Source organism: Microtus pennsylvanicus, chromosome 6, assembly GCF_037038515.1.
Source record: "Microtus pennsylvanicus isolate mMicPen1 chromosome 6, mMicPen1.hap1, whole genome shotgun sequence".
NCBI classification, from domain to species: Eukaryota; Metazoa; Chordata; class Mammalia; order Rodentia; family Cricetidae; genus Microtus; species Microtus pennsylvanicus.
Window position 1 is genome coordinate 28,691,880 of NC_134584.1, and position 21,722 is coordinate 28,713,601.

General features: G+C 40.4%; 1 protein-coding gene across 6 annotated transcripts in view; it reads right to left on the reverse strand.

Annotated features, from left to right (window-relative positions):
* Positions 1-12,785, reverse strand: part of Cplane1 (ciliogenesis and planar polarity effector complex subunit 1) — a 91,113-nt gene extending 78,328 nt beyond the window's left edge. For 3 of the 6 annotated variants that reach the window (XM_075975924.1, XM_075975927.1, XM_075975928.1), the window contains exons 1-6: positions 12,340-12,785; positions 7,102-7,229; positions 4,731-4,863; positions 4,510-4,629; positions 3,486-3,718; positions 1,839-1,945 (exon numbers count right to left, since the gene is read on the reverse strand). In XM_075975924.1, the coding sequence (XP_075832039.1) occupies positions 1,839-1,945; positions 3,486-3,718; positions 4,510-4,629; positions 4,731-4,863; positions 7,102-7,182 (674 nt within the window). In that variant the 5' untranslated portion in view covers positions 7,183-7,229; positions 12,340-12,785. Of the gene's footprint in view, positions 1-1,833; positions 1,946-3,485; positions 3,719-4,509; positions 4,630-4,730; positions 4,864-7,101; positions 7,230-12,339 lie in introns of all 6 variants that reach the window. The other 3 variants (XM_075975925.1, XM_075975930.1, XM_075975926.1) reach the window with 3 other exon arrangements.
* Positions 12,786-21,722: the final 8,937 nt, after the last annotated feature.

Sequence of the window (21,722 nt, forward strand, 5' to 3'; positions counted from 1 at the left end):
GAGAGGAGCAGCAGCGGAATTAGCAGTGACGTATCATGAGTGCACTGTATTGTTTGCACCTGTTAATAAACCTGACTTGAGGGGGCTGGAGAGCCAGCTCAACAGTTAAGAGCACCAGCTGCTCTTCCAGAGGACCTAGGTTCAATCCCCAACATCCACATGGCAGCTCACAACTGCCTGTAATTCTAGTTCCAGGGGATCGCATCCTCAAATATACAGACAAAACGCCAATGTACCACATAAAATATAAACAAACAAACAAACCTGACTTGAACCCCTCTTTACTGGTACCCATGCTGGGCACCATATGTAAATGGAGGCTTTTGTCCTGACCACCTAGTCCCAAATAAACACTTGGAGGCTTATACTAATTGTAAATGCTTGGACGATAGCTCAGGCTTGTTTCTAGCTAACTCGTAAGAGTTAAACTAACCCATATTTCTATTTATGCTTTGACACGTGGTTCAAGGCTTGTTACCTCATTTTCCACATGTCCTACTTGCTTAGCAGCTGACTGGGTCTATTCTCTCTGCCCTTCTCCTTCCCACAGCTGGTGCTCTTAGTTTGGTCGCTCCACCTATACTTCCTGCCTGGTTACTGGACAATCAACACTTTATTAAACCAATTCAAGAGACAAATCTCTAGCCGGGCGGTGGTGGCGCACGCCTTTAATCCCAGCACTTGGGAGGCAGAGGCAGGTGGATCTCTGTGAGTTCGAGACCAGCCTGGTCTACAAGAGCTAGTTCCAGGACAGGCTCCAAAACCACAGAGAAACCCTGTCTCGAAAAACCAAAAAAAAAAAAAAAAAAAAAAAAAAAGAGAGAGAGAGAGAGACAAATCTATACAGTGTACAAGAGGATTATTCACAACACATTATTTTCCTAAACTATACTTAAGTTTTATAAGCTTTTAATATATTTTGCTCTATTTTATGAGGCTTAGATTGCAAACTATTTTACTATTAAAAAACAAATGGACAAACAAAAACTACTTGAGGATAGTTCTGGTGGCTCCAGCATTTGGGATACAGGGACAAGAATAGCTCTTGGGGGGGGCTGGAGAGATGGCTCAGCGGTTAAGAGCATTGCCTGCTCTTCCAAAGGTCCTGAGTTCAATTCCCAGCAACCACATGGTGGCTCACAACCATCTGTAATAGGGTCTGGTGCTCTCTTCTGGCCTTCAGACATACACACAGAAAGAATATTGTATACATAATAAATAAGTATTTAAAAAAAAAAAAGAATAGCTCTTGGGTACAAGACCAGCAAGATCACACAGAGTTCTAGGATAGTCAGGGCTACATAGTGAGACCTTGTCCAAATACACAAAACAAAACAGTTGAGCATTTGAAGGCACAACAATAGTAAATCCAAATATTCTTGCCCTCTTTAAAGTTCAATTCATCTCAAAGTAATTTTTATTATTATTTTTATTTTTTTAATTTTCTTTATTTTACATACCAATCTCATTTCCCTTTCCCTCCCGTCCTCCCGCCTCCCCCTACTTTCCTCCCACCCCACTCCCCATCCACTCCTCAGAGAGGGTGAGGCCTCCCATGACAGTCAACAAAGTCTGTCACATCACCTGAGGCAGGACCAAGGTAACAAGAAAAATACTCCACGAGCTATGCTATTTCATACATGTTTTCCCTTCTAGGAAAATAAAAACAAGAGAACCTTTCTAGATTTAATGTTTAAAAGTGAAAGGTGGAAGGGAAGGTCTACAAAGTTTTAAAAACTGAAATTAAGACCTGAAAATCTTAAATACAAACTGTCAATGACAAATGACAATGCTTGTTTAAAAGTGGGAAAGAAGAGAAAGGAAAATATTTACCTCACCTTACAGACGTCAATACATTCTCAGACCACTGAATGACCAGAAATGCTAACTTCAAGCATTCTCCAGAATAGAAAGTAAAAGAACACAGGCAGCAGTCGCCAAGTAACTGCAGATAAATTTAATAGTTTAGTATACAATTAATCTGAAAATAAACTGATATGTCTCATATAAATACAATATATTGGGACCCTGCTTCTATTTTCATTCTTCATAGTAAGCTAAAGGCTATGTAATTTTTTATTTGCCAGATACAAGGTCCAAATGGAAAATCAGCCTAAGGACACAGAGGAGTTCTTTTGGGACCTTCGGCATCCTCTTTACACTCAAGTTGAACAAGGGACACGTATTGGTATTCCTATAGCACCACAGGGTAATTGCAGACCATGTTATATTATAATTGATGATATAAAATATAAGATAAAGGGCTGGAGAGATGCCTCAGAGGTTAAGAGCATTGCCTGCTCTTCCAAAGGTCCTGAGTTCAATTCCCAGCAACCACATGGTGGCTCACACTCTCTATACTTGGATCTTACGCCCTCTTCTGGCTAAAATTCATACATGCAGACATAAAATAAAAAGATCTTTGAAAAAAAATAAGGTAACAAAAATATTATCAAAATAACTCAAAGAGAATAAAATTCCCAACATGTATCTAATGCCTGAGGACATGAAAATGCTTGTTACCCTGACTTGACTATAATATACAAATGTATAAAACTACTATATGCCACTTCATTAATATGTTCAAATATTAGTATAAAAATATACTATTTATTGTTGCTGGGAAACTTCCTGTAAAATTCTCTTCTTTTATAGTTTTATATTATCTATATTAGAATATCACCATACTGGGAAGAATCAATAAAATTTCAAAATGCAATTTTTTTTGTGGGGGGAGTGGGGCTCAAGACAGGATTTCTCTGTGTAACAGTCCTAGCTGTTCTGGAACTCTCTCTGTAGACTAGGCTGGCCTCGAACTCACAGAGACCTGACTCTGTCTCCCCAATGCTGAAACTAAAGGGCCCGGTGATTTTTTTTTTTAAAAGAGCAGCCAGGCTGGTCTGAACTGACCATCTTGCCTCTATTTTCATAGTGCTGAGATTGGTATGTACCACCAAGCCTAACTTCAAAATACAATTTCTAAGAAAAGTGGACTATGTAACAGATGAAAGTTCATATATAGTGACTACATAAAGTTATTTAAAATTTTTAAACAATGCATCTATTATATCCTGAGAATTTAATAACTTATGGAACACCACCAGTTCTAGTTTATTAACTTATAGAACATTTGATTTTAACTTGGTTGTTCAAGACAAAGCCTTGCTATATAGCCAAGACAGCCTGGAGCTCAATATGTAACCAGGCTGGTCTTGAACTTTGGTTAGCTTTTGCTCATCTGCCTCACTTGGGTTGCAGGTATGAACCATCATACTCATTACCAGGCTCACTACGAGTCATATTATACTAAGGGAAAAAAGTTTAAATTTGAAACTATTCTTAAAATCAGCTCTTCCAAACAGCAGTTTTACAACTGCTCTGACTAGTGACAAACAGGTGTGCTATTCCCCTGGCTAACGTTTCTCAGACCGGGCCGTTCTTAAAGCCTAAGAACTCTACTTCATAGTTTCTCGTGTGGATTTTACCTCATTTCTGACAAAAACAGCATCCACTACAGCTTCTTTATCTTGAGTGGAAGGCAATAAAACTGCCTCTTGGGGTATGATTTGGGACCACTGACCGACCAATGGGAGGCTTTTAGAAGATAAAATATTCTTCAATTCCAAATATTCCCACAGAAGTATGCAGCCAGAAGATGTAATAAGCAGAACTCTTTTCCCATTTTCAGCTACATATAAGTATAGTCTTGAAGAGCTTTCTAATTAACAGAAAGAAAAAAAAGACAGAAAAGTTAAACTTTCAAAATCTGAATTTTTCATGAAAGTACATAATTTTCTTTTCCTTTTTGGCTTGTATAAAATAAGGTCTCTCTGTGATCCTCCTACCTCAGCATCCAAATGCTTGCCAGGCAAGTTAGCTACCCTTGCAGTAAGAAACTCAAGCTGTGTTATCACTTAGAATGCTAAAACTAAAGCATTAATAATGAAAGTACAAACAACAATAACATTTACTACTTTGCTTGTTTGTTTTTTGAGGAATTTCTCAGCAGCTCTGCTTGTCCTGGAACCACTCTTGGCCTCTAACTCACAGCCCAGCACTAATAATGTAGGAGGGATTGAACCGACGGCATTGTGCAGCCTAGGCAAGGGCTCTAACACTGAGACCCACTCCTAGCATCCTTTTTACTTTTTATTTTGAGACAGGGTTACACTGGGCCACTCAAGCCGACCTTCAGCTCAATCTGCAGTCCAAGCAACACTCAGGCTTCCGGTCCTTCTGCCCCGGTCTCCCGAACTGTTTGGATTACAGACGTGCACCACAAAACCTGCACTGCTATGTAACACTAGAAACCTGTCATCAGAGCAATGACATGCAGGCCAGGTTTGCTTCTTCAAGTTAAATAAGGTGCAAAAAAGTACCAATCAAATTTCAGAATAAATATTATACAGACAGAAACAATATGTATATGCACACAAAGAGATACATTATCAAATAGTAATATGAAAAAAACTTCAGTCTTGTCTCAAAGAAAATTTAAAAAGTGCCTACCTACTGTAGCTTTAACAACTTCTTTAGGCTTTTCCGTCACCTGTATCATTTTCAAACAATCTTGATCTTTGTTCCACAGGAAAAGCTCTCCTGTAGTGAGGACCCCTGACAGCCACATATCTGTTCAAAAGCGAAATGCAACTTTTAAAACACTATCGCTGACTTTTTTTTCTTGAAAAATTGTAGTAAGCTAGCCTTTTAACATATCAGCAATACTTAACCATTCCTGGATGTTGCCAGAAAAAAAACATCCTTCAACAAAGGCTGCAGACTCGGAATCTTCTTTGTTCTTCCTGACAGCAAATTAATCTCATTTATGAATTTCTCATCCAACAGAAAAACAGCTTCATTCTCCTGAGAGAGAAAAACACGTGAAGGACTTATGTGGCTCCAACAGTTAATTCAATCTTCTCTACATAAATTACCATAGAAAGGAAACCAAAATAACATTTAAGAACAAGAATAATTTATACCACAAGTCTAAAGTAAACATTAAACCCATAGCCTAAACATTTTTTATTCTGTTTTAAATGACACTTGGGGTAGGGTGTTACTCAGGGATAGAGTACCTGTCTAGCAGTGAGGTCCTGATTCTGTACCTATATATTCCATATCTAGCACTATGAAAACAGGAAATAATAATAAAGTTAAAGTTACAGGGTACGGTGATCTAACAGCTGTATTTAAAGCTCTTTAAAGGCTAATATTCTAGGGCCATTTGCCACTTTGGCAAGCTAGAATTACTTAAAGTCCTACTCGTGTGAGCATCTGTATGGACAAGCTTTTTCTCTGGTGTTGTTTTTTCAAGACAGGGCTTCTCTGTGTAGCCCCAGCTGTACTGTAACTCTCTCTGTAGACAAGGCTGGCCTCGAATTCAGAGATCCACCTGCCTCTGCCTCACAAATCCTGGGATTAAAGGCCTGCACCACCAATGCCCAGCTGGACAAGTTTTTATATATACTGTCTTAGATTAAAATGAATATGGTTTTGGAAATCTATAAGCTCTTGACTCAGACAGATATTTTTTTTTCTACAAAAAGTAAGGTATTTTGGATGAAGTTTGTGGAGCCAGAAGCAGCAACCCCTCAGAAGCTGCTAAACACACAAATTGCCAGGGCTGGAGAGATGGCTCAGTACTTAAAAGCACTGACTGCTTTTCCTGATGTCCTGAGTCAATTTTTAACACCCACATGATGATTCACAACTATCTATAAATGTAGTCTCATGGGATTTTCATGGAATCTGATCAAAACACTCATACATAAAAAATATAAGCAATGTTTTGAAACATTTTAACCTTAAAAAAACAAACAGATTACCCAGCTTTAGCTAGTGTACAATGCAAGGGTTTCATTATAATATTTTCAAACATATTAATCACACATATTTTGCTCATATTGTCCCTTTCCTAACTCCAAGAACACCCCTTCTGCTTTATTCATGTATACACACACATACAATGTCAAGATGGAACATGAGAAAAAACACCATATTTATCTTTCTTTCTCTGCCAATTGTCCTCTTCTGTCCTGTCCACCTCCCACTGGACCCTTTCTCCCCTCACGTGCTCCACGTTCTCCTTTCACATTTTATATGTACTTACTTTTAAATGCATATTTCTTTAATTTTGAGCAAAAGCATGCAGCATTCGCCCTTCTGTGTCAGGCTTTTTTGTTTAACAAGATTATCTCTAGTTCCACAAACTATATTTCAAAATTTTTTTTACGACTGAGTAAATTTCACCTGTCCAAATGATTTGGATGCGTGTAAAATTTGAAAACTCCTGGGCTGGAGGATGGCTTAGTGGTTAAGAGTACTTGCTACTTTTCCAGGAGACCTGGGTCTGACTCCCAGCACCCATGTGCCAGGAGCTCTGACATCCTCTTCTGGCCTGTGTGAATTGACCATGCATGTAGTGTACTTACATACATGAAAGGAAACTACTCATACACGGAAGATAAAAAAAAAATTTGAAAGAAAAACAGTAGCGAATTCCTGTTACATGTAGGATAAGGGTAGAACTTCTCAGTGAAATTTGAGTCACCAATCACTGTAAATTAAAAGGGTTTCTGTAGGCTTGCCCATTGTAAGGTGTGAAGGCTATACCACATATCATTAATCATATTAAGAACAAGAATAATTTATACCACAAATTAATTCTGGATCATTAATGCCTTATTGCCCCTATCCTGTTATAGCCCCGAGGCTACTTTTTTTTGCCCTGAGGCTACTTTAAAGATACACTATTAGGAAACACTCTGCTGTTTTGGTAGACTCAAGTAGGACATTAAACTCTCCCTTTAAACATGTTATAAAGGAAAAAACTGAAAACAAAACCTTTTACCTAGACAGATGACTCAATGCTCTATAAATGCTAACTTGTATATTATAACTTAGCACACACACAACCAACCCTCTCTAGGGGACAGGTGATCTTCTGAATACGATGTGTTCTTTTGGGGTTTTTGTGTGTGTGTATGTGTGTTGTTGTTTTTTGTGGGAGTTTAATGTCACAGAATATTCCTAAATCTTACAGGAAAAACACATTTAGCATCTGTAAAACCATTAGTATATGAATAAAGAAAAACTCACTTGACCCAACCAGGTAACTCTGGGCCAGGGTTTTTTCTGCTTGATACTTGTTGATGTCAAAACTTCTAATCTTATCTCCATGCTTCTTGAGATACCAATGACCAGTTAGCAAAGCCAGTCATGAGATCCTGTGAATAATAACAGAAATAATTAAGAGCCCATAATATTTACAGAGAGAGTTAGTTACTTTTCTCAACACTGTGGCAAAATACTGGAGGGAAGGCACCTAAGGGAGGGAGATTTCAGAAGACCCCACCCACAGCTGGCTAGCCACATCCATTTGGACACAATATCATGGCCATAGGCGCACAGGGAAGAGGAGAGGCTTCACCTCACAGGTGAGAGAAAACGGAGTAGGGACAATGGAACATGAATAACCTTCCAAAGGGGCAGCCCCAGTGACCTATGTCCTCTAACTAGACCAAACTCCTGAAGTTTCCAGAACCTCCCAAATAACAAGCTGGGGACAAAGGAGTCAAGAAAATGAGTCTGTAGGAGACATCTGAAATTCAAATGGTAACACTGAACATCTTAATTTAGAATTTCAAGAACTTTTTTTTTTTGGTTTTTCGAGACAGGTTTTTTTTAAAGTATTTATTTGTTTGTTTGTTTATTTATTATGTATACAATATTCTGTCTGTATGCCTGAAGGCCAGAAGAGGGCGCCAGACCTCTTTACAGATGGTTGTGAGCCACCATGTGGTTGCTGGGAATTGAACTCAGGACCTTTGGAAGAGCAGGCAATGCTCTTAACCACTGAGCCATCTCTCCAGCCCCTCAAGAACTTTTAATTATTTTTCAATGGCTTATCATCCTTTCTTGCAGTTAAGAAACCGCATTCCATATTGCATCCACATCCTGAACTGAGGCGAAATGCACTTGCTCTCTTACACACGACTTCTCAGACAATGACCATGACCATAATATAGCAGGAAAGGTACTGAGAATCACATCTATGACTGCGTTTCTCAGCGTAGCAGACGAGCTTTTAGTAAAGAAGGTCCAATCTCCAGTCTTGTGCTCTTCTTCTGACTTTGCTACTGTTGGACCTCTTCCCATGACGCTAAGATAGATTGTGGGATCACTCTGGCCAACAAAGTACAAGGAAAGTGGCCGGGCGGTGGCGGCGCACGCCTTTAATCCCAGCACTTGGGAGGCAGAGGCAGGTGGATCTCTGTGAGTTCGAGACCAGCCTGGTCTACAGAGCTAGTTCCAGGACAGGCTCCAAAGCCACAGAGAAACCCTGTCTCGAAAAACCAAAAAAAAAGTACAAGATAAGTGATGCTATGGATTTTCAAGGCTAAAACACGAAAGGTGAGAAAATAATCTCTGGAGTAATTATTTATGAAACTCCTATCACCAGGTAAGCAAACTGCCTAGCTCATCTAAAACAGAAGCCTAGCTGGGCCTACTGGCATATCCATGAAGTTCCAGGTACTCTAAAGGTCAAGGCAGGAAGACTGCTAAGTTCAAGGTTTCCCAGTGTCACAGAGTGAATTCAAGGTCAGCTTGAGCAATGGAGTGAGACCATGACTCAAATGAAAAGTAAAAAGAGAGCTGGACACAGCTCAGTGCAAGAACACTTGTTTGGCATGTGAGGGGCTCCCAGTTCAATGCCCAGCACCCAAATGAAGAAATAGCCTCGAGACCGCACAAAAGGTGCATGGCAAGTCCCCACACTAGCTGTGGGGATACCTGTGGCAGAGACCAAGGACAGTCTATTATGGCCCAAGCAGAAGAGGATGCTCACACTGAGTGCAGAGTCAGAACCTAATCAGCATAGAGGGAAAGCATGATCTTGGCAGGATAACCCGTTATTGGAAAAACCTTGGGAAGATGACCACTCAGTTGGACAGTCCACTTCAGAGTATACTAGAACCCAAGCAGAGGGCACAGAATCACTCTGAGAGGGAACCTCACTGACCAAATTGAGAACACTATGCACATTAAAATAAACTATACTAATGGATTAAAGATCTATGAATCAAAACAGAAGACTGAATCCTTATGATGAATAGAGTATTTGGTAAAAAGTGGTAAGACTTACATAGTAACAGGCAGAATCCATTTAATCCTGTAACTACAGTGAACACTATCAAAAACGTGACAGGTGGAAGTCACATGCTACCTAATAGGTAAAATGAGAAGATCTCATGGGTGTCTCATGGTGATACTTGTTTTGAGGATGCATAAACTAATAACAATCACAATAATAATAAACACAATCATAAAGAAGCATCAGATAAATCCAAAATGAGGGACTTTTACAAAAGATCTATCTGTAATGTTCATTGGAGTCCAGGTCATGGAAGGTGAGCAGCAAATGGTGAACAGATCAGGCAACTAAGCACAACAAGTAATTTACAGGCCTCATCATTATATAATATTAAACCTTTAAAAACCTAAACAACTGGGAACATCCAGAAAGCAAACATGAAATGGCTGTGACTCTTTCTGTGTTTATTTCCTTATTTTGGCTTTAATGCTTGTCCTGCTGTTGTAACTCGTTTTGCAGGCTGCATACACATTTGTGTGCCCATGCAGAGGCCAGAGGTACGCCTTCCTCCATTGCTTTTTGTCTTAGGCTTTGAGATAGCATCTCTCAGTGAACTGGAAGTTTGTTGCTGGCCATTTTGCCTAGGGTGACTAGCCACCAAGCCACCTGGAATCTAGGTGTCCCTGCCTCCCAGCTCTAGGAGCACAGGCACATTCTAAGTGGGTACTGGGGGATCAAACTCAAGTCCACCCGGCTCTGGGAGCACAGGCACGTTCTAAGTGGGTATTGGGAGCACAGGCACGTTCTAAGTGGGTACTGGGGGATCAAACTCAGGTCCTCAAACATGCCCAGAAAGTGCTTTATCCACTGAGCCGTCTTAGCAATCCTATTTTGCATTCTTTTCTTTTTTGTTCATTTTAAGAAATGGTCATGGAGACCAGGATAACCTCACACTCCCTATGCAATTAAAGATGTTTTTGAACTTGTAATTCTATCTCTACTCCAGACTTCTGGGATTATAGGCCTGCCTGCACAACCATACCTGGTTTTTGTGGTATGGAGACCAGGGCGTGGCGTATGCCTGGCAAGCATTTGACCAAGTGAGCTCCATCTCCAGCCCTCAACTCCCAACCCTGTCCCCCAAGCTAACCTGGACAGGGTCTCTTGTCCAAATTAGTCTCAAACTCCTTATAAAGCAAGATTACCTTGAATTTTTAAATCCTTCTGCAATACAGTCAGGGTGGGACTAATATCTTAACCAACAAGCTCAGTTTCTCTCCACGACCCCTTCATGCCTTCAAATCAGTGCCGACTAAGAAACTTACATACTACAAGTATGGCGGTCAGCACAAAGTACGTCCTTAACCTTCTCTGGACCATAACTTCAGTGTGCTGACCCCGAGGAGACAGAAGCTTTGGCTTCAATGATGCTGCTCCCTTCTTAATCACAGCTGATCCTTCAGCCCCAGCTGACCAGCATCAACTGTCCAGCAAAGCAAAAATTTCACCTAGGCAGTTCTTAATTCAAAATATCACTTAAAGCTGGGCGGTGGTGGCACATGCCTTTAATCCCAGCACTAGGGAGGCAGAAGCAGGCAGATGTCTGTGAGTTCAAGGCCAGCCTGGTCTATAGAGCGAGTTTCAGGATCCAAAGCTAGACAGAGATACCATGTCTTGAAAAACAAAAACAACCTCCACCCCCCCCATCACTTGAATGATCCCGGTCAGTTTTTCTTCCCTCTACTTCACAAGCCAGGCCTCCATCGTCTGCATCTCTCCAAACATTCTATCCTTCCCACAAAACAGCTACGGAGCTCTGGGCACTAATAGCTTCTCCAGCTCAAAATACAAATGCCACCACAATCCTTCCAAAAACACATGGTGAGGTCGGTCACAGCAGGATCCCATGATCTGGGAGCAATTTCCATCTTAGTGAAGGTTTCTACCATGCAGTAAAACACCATGATCAAAACAACCTGGGGAAGAAAGGGTTTACAGCTTGTAGTTCATCAACCAGGCAAGTCGGGGGAGAAATGCAAGACAGGACTGGAGCTGCTGCAGAGGTCACTCAAGAGTGCTGCTTACTGACTTGCTCCACAGGGCTTGCTGGGCCTGCTTCCTTAAACACCCCAGGACCACCAGCCCAAGGGTGTTTCTACCCACAGAAAGCTCAGTCTTCTCACATCAATCAATCAAGAAAATGCCCCACAGGCTTGGCCACAGTTCCAGTGGGGGGAGGGCAGCATTTTCTCGATGGAGGTTCTTCCCAAATGATTCCAGCTTGTGTTAAACTTAGCTAGTTTTATAACTAGCTAAGCAGTGTTCTGTGGAAACCAAAGGTCGGGTGTTCTACATTAAAGATGATTTAACTACACAAGACAACCAAATGCTGTATCTTATCCTGCGCCAGAAAACAAAAATTGCAATAAACAACGTTATCCGATGCTGTTTCCCAAATGTGATGGCTACTAGCTTACATGAAAGAGCAATACTAGAGATGCGCATTGCACTGAATATGTATGAATATTGTATGAATAAGAACATACAATACACACAACTCAACCGCAAAACATTTGGAAAGCCATTTTAGATGCTTAATAGTTCCTAAATACTATGTGTATGCACATGGATAAACAGAAGGATAAACTACGGCAAAACAAAACAACTGGATAATTTGAACAAAAGTACATATTTAATTACATTTTGGGGAAACTTTTATGTAAAATCATTAAAAGGCAACTGGAGAAAACTGACCAGGACTCGGCAATCATTGGGGGATTAGTCTAATAAATTATACTAGAGACAATAAGATGTTTAGCTTTGGTTTTGTGGGATAATTATATTATGGTTTTGTTTAATGTTTCATATCTTACTTCTAGATATGAAAGAGAAACGCTTAAGTATTTATGCCACGGGTTTGTTTGGAAACACGTAGACTTAAATTTTGCAAGCAAAACATAAAAGATAAAAAGACAGCAAACCACTTCAAGATTTTGGGCTAGAGCCCTACAGGATCATATACAACCTTCCACCATTTAGCATGCTAAAAGTCACCTTCTGGGACGCAGCAAACATCATTTCTGACGCATACTGCAAAGCCTCTGAAAACACAGATGCTACTGGATAGAGACCAAGCGCCCCACAACAGGAAAGAAGTGAGAAAAAAAAATCCGCTCATACGAGCAAAATACATAAGAAAATACATACTCTGTCAAGTCTATGTGGGACGGGGGAAAGGGTACCTTTATTTCAAACAAATGCGAGAGGGCAATTTCAAGCAAATCATTGAAGTTCTGGTGTCTCTCCCACGGAGGATGCTAGGAAACCGCGTCCATTCCTCATTGCTCCGTCGGCGGCTGGGGTCAACCCAGGAGTTTCCTCGTGACGGCGTGGCGAGAGTCGCCGAAGGTCCCCCGTGGAGATGTGGGGGACCCTGCAGGGAGGGCGGCGTCTGAGAGGCCAGGGAAGACCGGAGCGAGAGGGTGGGGGGCCGCGTGGAAAACGGGGGTCCCAACAGTGAGGCGGGCCTCGCGGAGACGCAGGGTTTGGAGAGGATTCCCAGGTCGTTACCTCTCGCTGCGGTCTCAGGAGCCTGAGAGAATTCGGGGCCCAGGAGAGAAGGCCGCGCCCGCCACAGCAGAGTCGTGTCCTGGAGACGCCAGGGCGGGAGCCCCCACCGCGCATGCGCCGTGCCACCTAGTGGGCGGGCATCTAGAGGCTCCCAGGCCGCGCCGGCTCGCGGAGTTGCCAGTGCCAGACTCCCGTTATCGTCTCCCTCCCCCTCTCAAGGGTCCTTTCCCCGCCGGTTCCTGCCCTCTCATCAGCTCAGTACACCCTTCTCCGTCCATCGCTGCCTCACGAGCTAGTCTTTGAGCTCCTGGGCATCTTGTGGAGCTTTGTAAGAAAAGCACCAACCACAGCCACACCTACAGGGTTGGGCTGCCAAGAGCGCTTGTTGCTTTTGCAGAGGACCCTAGTTTGGTTCCCCATCACCTACAGGGTGACTTATAATTCTGAGTGGCACCAGTTCCAGGGAAACTGACACTCGCTTCTGGCTTCCGTGGGCACCAGGCACCCTCGTGATGGACATACATCCATGGAAGTGAACCAGTCATACAATGACAAGTTCACAACCAAACCAAACCTAATCCTCCCTAGAGGAGCCCTCCACAGACCTAAAAGGAAGGCGTTGACGCCATCAATAAACGAGAATACAGAAGTAATATTTTTTTCCTTATTGGAAACTGTGGATTATTTTTTTTAATCTGTACAGATTGTATTTCTTCTCTTGAAATGCGTCTATTTAGTTCAATTGCCCAATTTCAATGGAATTGTTTTTCTTGCTTTTTTTCCTTTTTATCTTTTTATTGATTCTGGATATTAGTCCTCTGTTATATAAAAAGCTGGTATGCCTATCCTGTAAGTTATCTCTTCACTTTTGTCTCCTTTGAGATGCAAAAACTTAGTTTTATGTAATTCCACTTGAATTTTTTTCTAATTTTTGCTTTGTATGCATTTGGAGTCCTATCCAGAAAAATCATTACCTGTAGCATTATCTTTTAAGCATTGCGGGCATGCGTGCAGAACACTGTATATATAATAAATAAATAAATAAATCTTATTAAAAAAAGAAAAAAGACAAAAAAAACAAAGGAAAATCTTGAAATTAGTATATGTGAGCATTGAGATGTGGGTGCTGGAAACTGAACCCAGGCCCCTGGGGAAAGCAGTGTGCAATCATAACTACTGAAATCTCTCCCGTCCTCAAGTCTATCGTTACTTTTGAAAACTGTTTTGGCCGCTCTGTTCTTTCTTTAAAGATTTATTTATTTGTGTAATATATATATATTAGTGCTCCGTCTGCATGTATGACATTATGCCAGAAGAGGGCATCAGATCCTACTATAGATGATTGTGAGCCCCCAGGTGGCTGAGGGGAAGTGAATTCAGAACCTCTGAAAAAGCAGTCAGAGCTCTTCACTGCTGAACTCCAGCCCTGTTATTTCGACATTTTCATTTAACTTTTTACTTTTAAATTTTTTTTTTCGAGACAGGGTTTCTCTGTGGTTTTGGAGCCTGTCCTGGAACTAGCTCTTGTAGACCAGACTGGTCTCGAACTCACAGAGATCCGCCTGCCTCTGTCTCCCGAGTGCTGGGATTAAAGGCGTGTGCCACCATCGCCCGGCTTTACTTTTAAATTTTAACTAAAATATAATTATATCATTTCCTTTCTTCCTTTTTTATTTTTTAAATGTTTATTTATTTATTGTGTATACAGTATCTGTCTACATGTATCCCTGCATGCCAGAAGAGGGCACCAGATCTCATTATAGATGGCTGTGAGCCACCACGTGGTTGCTCGGAATTGAACTCAGGACCTCTGGTAGAGCAGTCAGTGCTCTTAAGCTCTGAGCCATCTCTCCAACCTCCTCTCTTCCCACTTATGGCCTCTTTGTTACATATATGCATAAACAAATACAGCCTGCTGAATGTTAGTGTTGCTTGTATGACTACGATTTCAGGGCTGACCACTTGGTGTTGGATAATCAACTAGGGAGTTCATCCCGGGGAAAGACAAATTCTCCTGCTGTCAGCATCCCATAGTTGCCTATAGTAGCCTGGGGGTGGGACCTTGTATGATTTCTCCCTTCCATGTTAGCATGCCTATTAGTGTTATCCTTGCTCAGTGGTCTTATTTAGGCAGCCATACTATGGAGGTATCATAGGTATAGCTTCCCTGTCATTTACAGGAGACACAATCTCGCAGCACACTTCCTGGTCTTCTGGTTGTTGGTATCATGCAACTCCCTCTTCTGTGATGTTTTCTGAGCCTAAGCTGTGGTTTTCAGTATCTCTGCCACAAAGAGATGCTTCTTTGATGGTGGGGAAAAGCTACACTTATTTTTGGGTATTAAGGATAATTTCTGGAATGCACTTGGGAATTAAGCTGGTCTAGCAAAATGGAAGTAATAGGTTCTCCTCAAGATCCGTAACCTCAATGGTCCAAGGCTCGATTTCCTGGTCCAGGTATAATTATCCTTCTGTTAGCTGTTGGCAACAGCCAGGATATGAATTCCAATTGCGCTTCGAGGGATACCTTGCCATGCTGTGCACTGCTGTGGTTCACAGGCATCAGAGCTCGGTAAGACTAGTGATGGCTTCCCTTCTTTGGTACCTTGCCTATCTCCTTCCAGTACTAATGAAAGCAAGGGCTTAGGAAAGAAGAAGTTTTCAGGTCAGATCCAGCTCAGTTCTTCTGAGTCTGTGTGAAGTGCAAGCTGTCTTCAGCAATAGGGATGTAGCTTTACCTTCTTCTGAAATGAATGAAGGGCAAAAGCAATGGGCAGCCTAGATCAACAACTCAGTAGGAAAACTTTCTTCCATTTGTACTTGTGTGAACACATGTAGAGGCCAAAGGACAACACATAGGAATCAGTTTTCTCTTTTCTACCACATGATCCTGGCAATAAACAGGCCATCAGATACCCATAACAGCTGAACCTTCTATATGCATTTTATAATCTGTCAATTTTCATTTTCAAAGAGCCAGCTAAGAATTTGACTAGGAATGTACTTAGTTTGTACATCCATTTGGTAAGAACTTTTTTTTCTTATTCTTTATAGTACTATAAGGTCATTTTCAGACCATACACATTAAACTTCAGTTAAAATTAATGTTTCTTGGGCTGGAGAGGTGGCTCGGAGAGCACTGGCTGCTCTTGCAGAGGACCTGGGTCCAGTTCCCAGCATCCACAAGGTGGCTCACAACCATCTGCAACTCCAGTTCCAGGGAATCAACAATCCCATTTTCTGACCTCTGTGACCACCGGATACATGGTACACAGTCATACAAGTAGGCAACATACTCATGCATATAAAAACAGAATAAACCAATCTAAAAATTGTTTGTGGTATTTTTAGTTTTTATTCGCGTACATATTTAGAGACAAGGTCTTGCTATGTTGCCTAGACTGACTTCAAACTAACTCAAACATCTTCAGCCTTCTTCCCAAGTGCCTGAGGTATGGGCACACTCCACTCTTAATGAAAAGTTTTTGATTACTTGCGGCTGGTATATAGAAATCCAAATGGTTTCTGCACATCGACTTTATAACCTGGGGATTTTGCTAAACTTAATACAAATGGTTTTGGTTATTTGGCTCCTTTTGTACATTCTGTATTTTTTCATGTGGCCAATTTTATCCGTGAATGGATTCACTTTAGCTTTTCTTTTCTATGTGCACACAGAAGCCAGAGGTCAATTTTAAGGAATATTCTTCCCTAACCACTTTTCCCCCCAAAACAAGGTCTCTCTCGAAACCTGAAGCCCATTTCATTTGCCTACAGGGGCTGACCAGTGAGCCCTAGCATCCCTGCCTCTGCTCCTAGCACTATGGTGGGATTACATGTGTGCAGCAATTGTCCTAGCTTTGTATGTGGCTGTTGTAAAGTCACCTTCCCTGCACAGCTTTTCGCATCCCCACAGCCTGCATATCATGCACACATCGACTTTCACCACTATACTAAATAGAAGGGTCGGCAAGGCAAAGACATTCTTATTTTGTTCCCCTCTGCAAAGACATCGTTTTTCTCCATTGTGATTTTAGCTATTTGTTACAGATGTCCTTTATTAGGCTAAGTATTATTACTTATTCAGTCAGCTAAGAATTAGATTATGCATCTTGGGGTGGTCTTCTATATCCATCTCTGGCTTACATTTCTTGGATCTTAAGGTTTGCAGTTTTCATCAAAACATGTGAAGTGGTGATGCAGGCAGATCTTGTTTTTGGCAAAAGTACTTAATTCTGGTTTCATTTCTGGTGAGACTTGTAACCCCAAGACTGAGTCCACAACTAGAGAAGGGTAAATACAAGCACTTCATAGACCTTTTTCTGTTGTGCTTCCAAGTTAGAGCTAACACAGTCACACTACCCATACTCTTCCAGGAGGTATGGGACAAACAAACAGCAAAGATACAAAAAATAAAGATGAAAAGTACAGATCGCAGACCGTAGGCCATGGGGGATTATACCAGTAATCCCTTTGAATTTAGAGACCTGAAAGTACTGAAAATCTAGATCTAAACACAAGGAAAGTCAGACATTAGGTTTTTACTTTTGCTGGTCGATTCATTCTTGCTAAAACTAGCTCCATATTTTTGTTACTTTGATTGTTAAAAACCTAACCCTATCATTTCTTATAAAAATAAAAAATGAAATAATGGATCTTTTGTCAATATGGAAAAAAGTGAGGAAAAGGTCTAACATTAAAAAGACAACTTAGACGGAAGGCTTCTGATCACACGTGAATAAACCCTCAAATTTTATTTAAATTGCTTTTATTGAGGTATACATTTTTCTCCACTCCCCTCCTTTGCTGTACCCTCCCCTTCTACCCTCTCCCATGTACATTAGATCCATGTATGTCTCTCTTAGGGTCCTCTTTGTTGTCTAGCTTCTCTGGGATTGTAAATTGCAGGCTGGTTTTCCTTTGCTTTATGTCTAAAAGTCACATATGGTATTTTTCCTTCTGGGTCTGGGCTACCTCACTCAATATGATATTTTCTAGCTCTATCCATTTGCCCACAAATTTCAAGATGAAATTTTTTTTTCACTGTGTAGTGTAGCCACACTGACACCCAAAGGGGCTGTACCAGCTTGCATTCCCACCAGCAATGCGGGAGTGTTCTCTTTTCCCCACAACCTGTCCAGCAGAAGTTGTCATCAGTGTTTTTGATCTTGGCCATTCTTACAGGTGTAAGATGGAATCTCAGAGTTGTTTTGATTTGCATTTCTTTGATGACTAAGGATGTTGAACATTTCCTTAAGTGTCTTTCAGTCATTTTAGATTCCTCTGTTCAGAGTTCTCTGTTTAGGTCTGTACTCCTTTTTTTTTTTTTAATTGGATTATGTGTTCTTTTGGTGACCAATTTCTTGAGTTCTTTGTATATTTTGGAGATCAGACCTCTGTCTGATGTGGGGTTAGTGAAGATCTTTCCTCATTCTATAGGCTGTCATTTTGTCTTGTTGACTGTATCCTTTGCTTTACAGAAGCTTTTCAGTTTCAGGAGGTCCCATTTATTGTTTCTCTCAGTGTCTGTGCTGCTGAGATTATATTTAGGAAGTGGTCTCCTGTGCCAATGTGTTCAAGAGTACTTCCCACTTTCTCTTCTAGAAGGTTCAGTGTAGGTGGCTTTATGTTGAGGTCTTTGATCCATTTGGACTTGAGTTTTGTGCATGGTGATAAATGTGGGTCTATTTTCATTCTTCTACATATTGACATCCTATTAGGCCAGCACCATTTGTTGAATATGATTTTTCTATTTGATATTTTTTTTGCTTCTTTGTCAAAAATCAGGTGTTCATAGGTGTGTGGATTAATATCTGTCTTCAATTTAGTTCCATTGGTGGTCCTGTCTTTTTATGCCAATACCAGGCTGTTTTCAGTACTGTAGCTCTGTAGTAGAGTTTGAAGTCAGGGATTGTGATACCTCCAGAAGTTCTTTTATTGTACAGGTTTGTTTTGGCTATCCTGGGTTTTTTGCTTTTCCATAGGAAGTTCAGTATGGTGCTTTGGAAGTCTGTGAAAAATTTTGCTGGGATTTTGATGGGCATTACACTGATTCTGCAAATTGCTTTTGGTAAGATCGCCATTTTCACTATGTAATTTCTAGCTACCTAAGAGCATGGAAGATCTTCCATTTTCTGGTGTCTTCTTCAATCTCTTTCTTAAAATATTTAAAGTTCTTGTCATACAGTTCTTCCACTTGTTTGGTTAGTTACTCCAAGATATTTTATGCTATTTGTAGCTATTGTAAAGGGTCTCAAAATGTACTATAAAAATAAAGGGCACAGTGTTCAGATATCTGTCAATTCCATACTTTTTGACATTGTATCCTGCAGATTTACAAAAAGTGCATATATGTGTATAGTCATCTCTATACATTTCTCTCCATATATTTTTGGAGATAGGATTTCACCACTGAGGCAAAGCAGGCCTTGAACTGAGTCCTTCCACCTAAGACTCCTGAGCATGGTGATTATGCAAGTGTCGCCTTGCCCAGATGAGTGAGTATATGCAACACACACATTAATGTGTTAATATGTAGTTACACTTAAAACGTAACTGAAGATAGTGGCATGTATTTCTAGCAGAAATGGATTCACATTAAAGTATTTAAACAAGATCTTCATTTAAAATAAGCATGACAGAATTTTAAATGCTAAAGCCATCAATACATCCAATGCAGTCATTTTTATAGCCCGAAGAAGTTAAACTTAAAAGAATGAAAGCTGCAAAATATGAGGTAGTGATATCCAATTCGTGGTACTTTGATCTTTTATGAAATACACATTCAAACACTGTAAGTGAAAGGAAAGTTGAATTCTAAAGAAAAAAATGTGGACAAGGAAACCTACAATCTAGGAAAACATAAAAGTAGTTATAGAAATATATTCAAGATATATTACAAACCTGTCGGACTTACAATAGTGACAGCCAACAGAAGTTAACAGTACAGTTGCATAAATCAAATGGAAGCTGGATATGGTGGCATATGCTTGGATTCCCAGTGCTTGGAAGATTGAGGCAGGGGGATCAGAGTATGTCTACAGCCAGCCTGGGGTACATAGTGAGACCCTGCCAACAAGGGGGGTTGGGAGCTAGGAATGTAACTTGGCTGATAACATGCCTCCCTAGCATGTAAGGAACCCTGAGTTTACCGCCCAGCACCACAAAAAATGAGCATGATGAAGCATGTGTATAGTTTTAGCACTCAGGTCATAGAGGGTGGAGGATCAGAAATTCAAGATCACTCTAGGCAATTACAGAGTCTGAAACTGGACAAGGCTATGTGAAACTTTGTTAAAACAAACAAAAAAACTAAATACACAATAAAATAAACCTAAGAGAGTGGATAGAAGTTTTCCTTTTTTCTTGCCTTGCGAGCCTTAGTCATTCTTACTCTTTCCTTTTGTCATTGATAATAAATACTTTGGAACTCTTAGTTTAGCAATTCTAACATGTTAAAGTTAACTCAGGGTTGGAGGGCATGGTTTCTGTGGCACAGCACTTACTTGCTTGGGATGAAGACCCTGGATTCAACACAACACAATTCTGTTTTCTCTTTCTTTCTTTCTTTCTTTCTTTCTTTCTTTCTTTCTTTCTTTCTTTCTTTCTTTCCTTTTTTTTGAGATGGTTTCTCTGTGTTAACAGTCCTAGCTAACCTGGAACTTACTCCGTAGACCTGGCTGGCCTTGAACTCTCCCAAGTGCTGGCATTACAGGTGTATGCCACCACCACCTGGCCTTCAATCCAGCACTATTAAACAAAGTTAAAAACTAGATTACTAGCAATCTAGGTTTATCCACTATGTCTTAGGTAAAACTTGTGTTGTGGTCATTGGTAAGAAAGGGGTTAGAAAAATCAAATCAGAGAGGGAACTTAATAATAATAATAACAACAACAACAACAACAACAACAACAATATAAGCTACAGAAAACAGTAAGATCTACAGTTGTTTTCGATATGACATGAAGGGCCAAAACCACGATAGGCATTTATGTCAAAGTAGATCTAATACAAGACCTAGGAATTAAATTTGTAACAAATTCCAGGATGCTGCTGCTGCTGCTGCTGGCTTGAAGCATATACAATGAGAGTGAGGGTTCTCAGAAAACAATAATCAATGTACAACTGTGGCTGGCCTGTAACTCAGTATGTAGACCAGGCTAGCCTCTAACTCAAGGGTTCCCCCCTGCCTTTGCCTCTCAAGTGCTGTGATTAAAGGCATGCACCACCACAGCTGGCTGATCATGTAGGTTTTAGATACAACAGTGTTACAAATTTATCAAACATGCTCAAACAATTCTGTATATACATACATACATATCCAGCACACATATATACACACATATAAAAAATGTATACATAAAAAAAATCGAATGTACATATTTATGGTGAATGGAAAAGAGAGAGAACCTAAAGGGTTATTTATAATGGATACAATTAGTGGTTCAGAAAATTTTCTAAAAATTAACTTTAAAAAATGCATATTTAAGGACTATTACAGAATCCAATGCTATGGGAACCAATTCAGTCTATAAGGTGTTTGGCTTTTTTGTTTGTTTGTTTTGAGACAAGGTTTTACTATGTAGCCCTAGCTAGCCTGGAACTTGGTGTGAGTTCCGGAAATCTGCCTGCCATTGTCTCCCCAAGTGCCGGATTTAAAGTGTGTCACCATACCTGGCATAGCCTAGAAGTTCTGATACTGGATAAAACTGGAAACAAATAAGATAAATTCAAAATTGTTGCCAGTAGTAAAATTTAAAATAACATTATCTTTGTGTGTCAGAATCATATATAATCTTATTTCAGTTTTTTTGCAAATTGATGTGTTTGTGTGTGGTGCTGGGAACTGAATCTACGACATTTTACATACTACACAAACATTCTATGACTAAACTACATACCTGGACCCAACTAAACAAAAACAAGACAAAACAAAACAAAAAAAAACAGTCATGAAAAAGAATTCATCTGGCAAATGTACTATTTGTAGTAGTTAATAATAATCACTTATTAAAAACAAATTTCTACCAAAATTCTTAGATATACAACACCTGA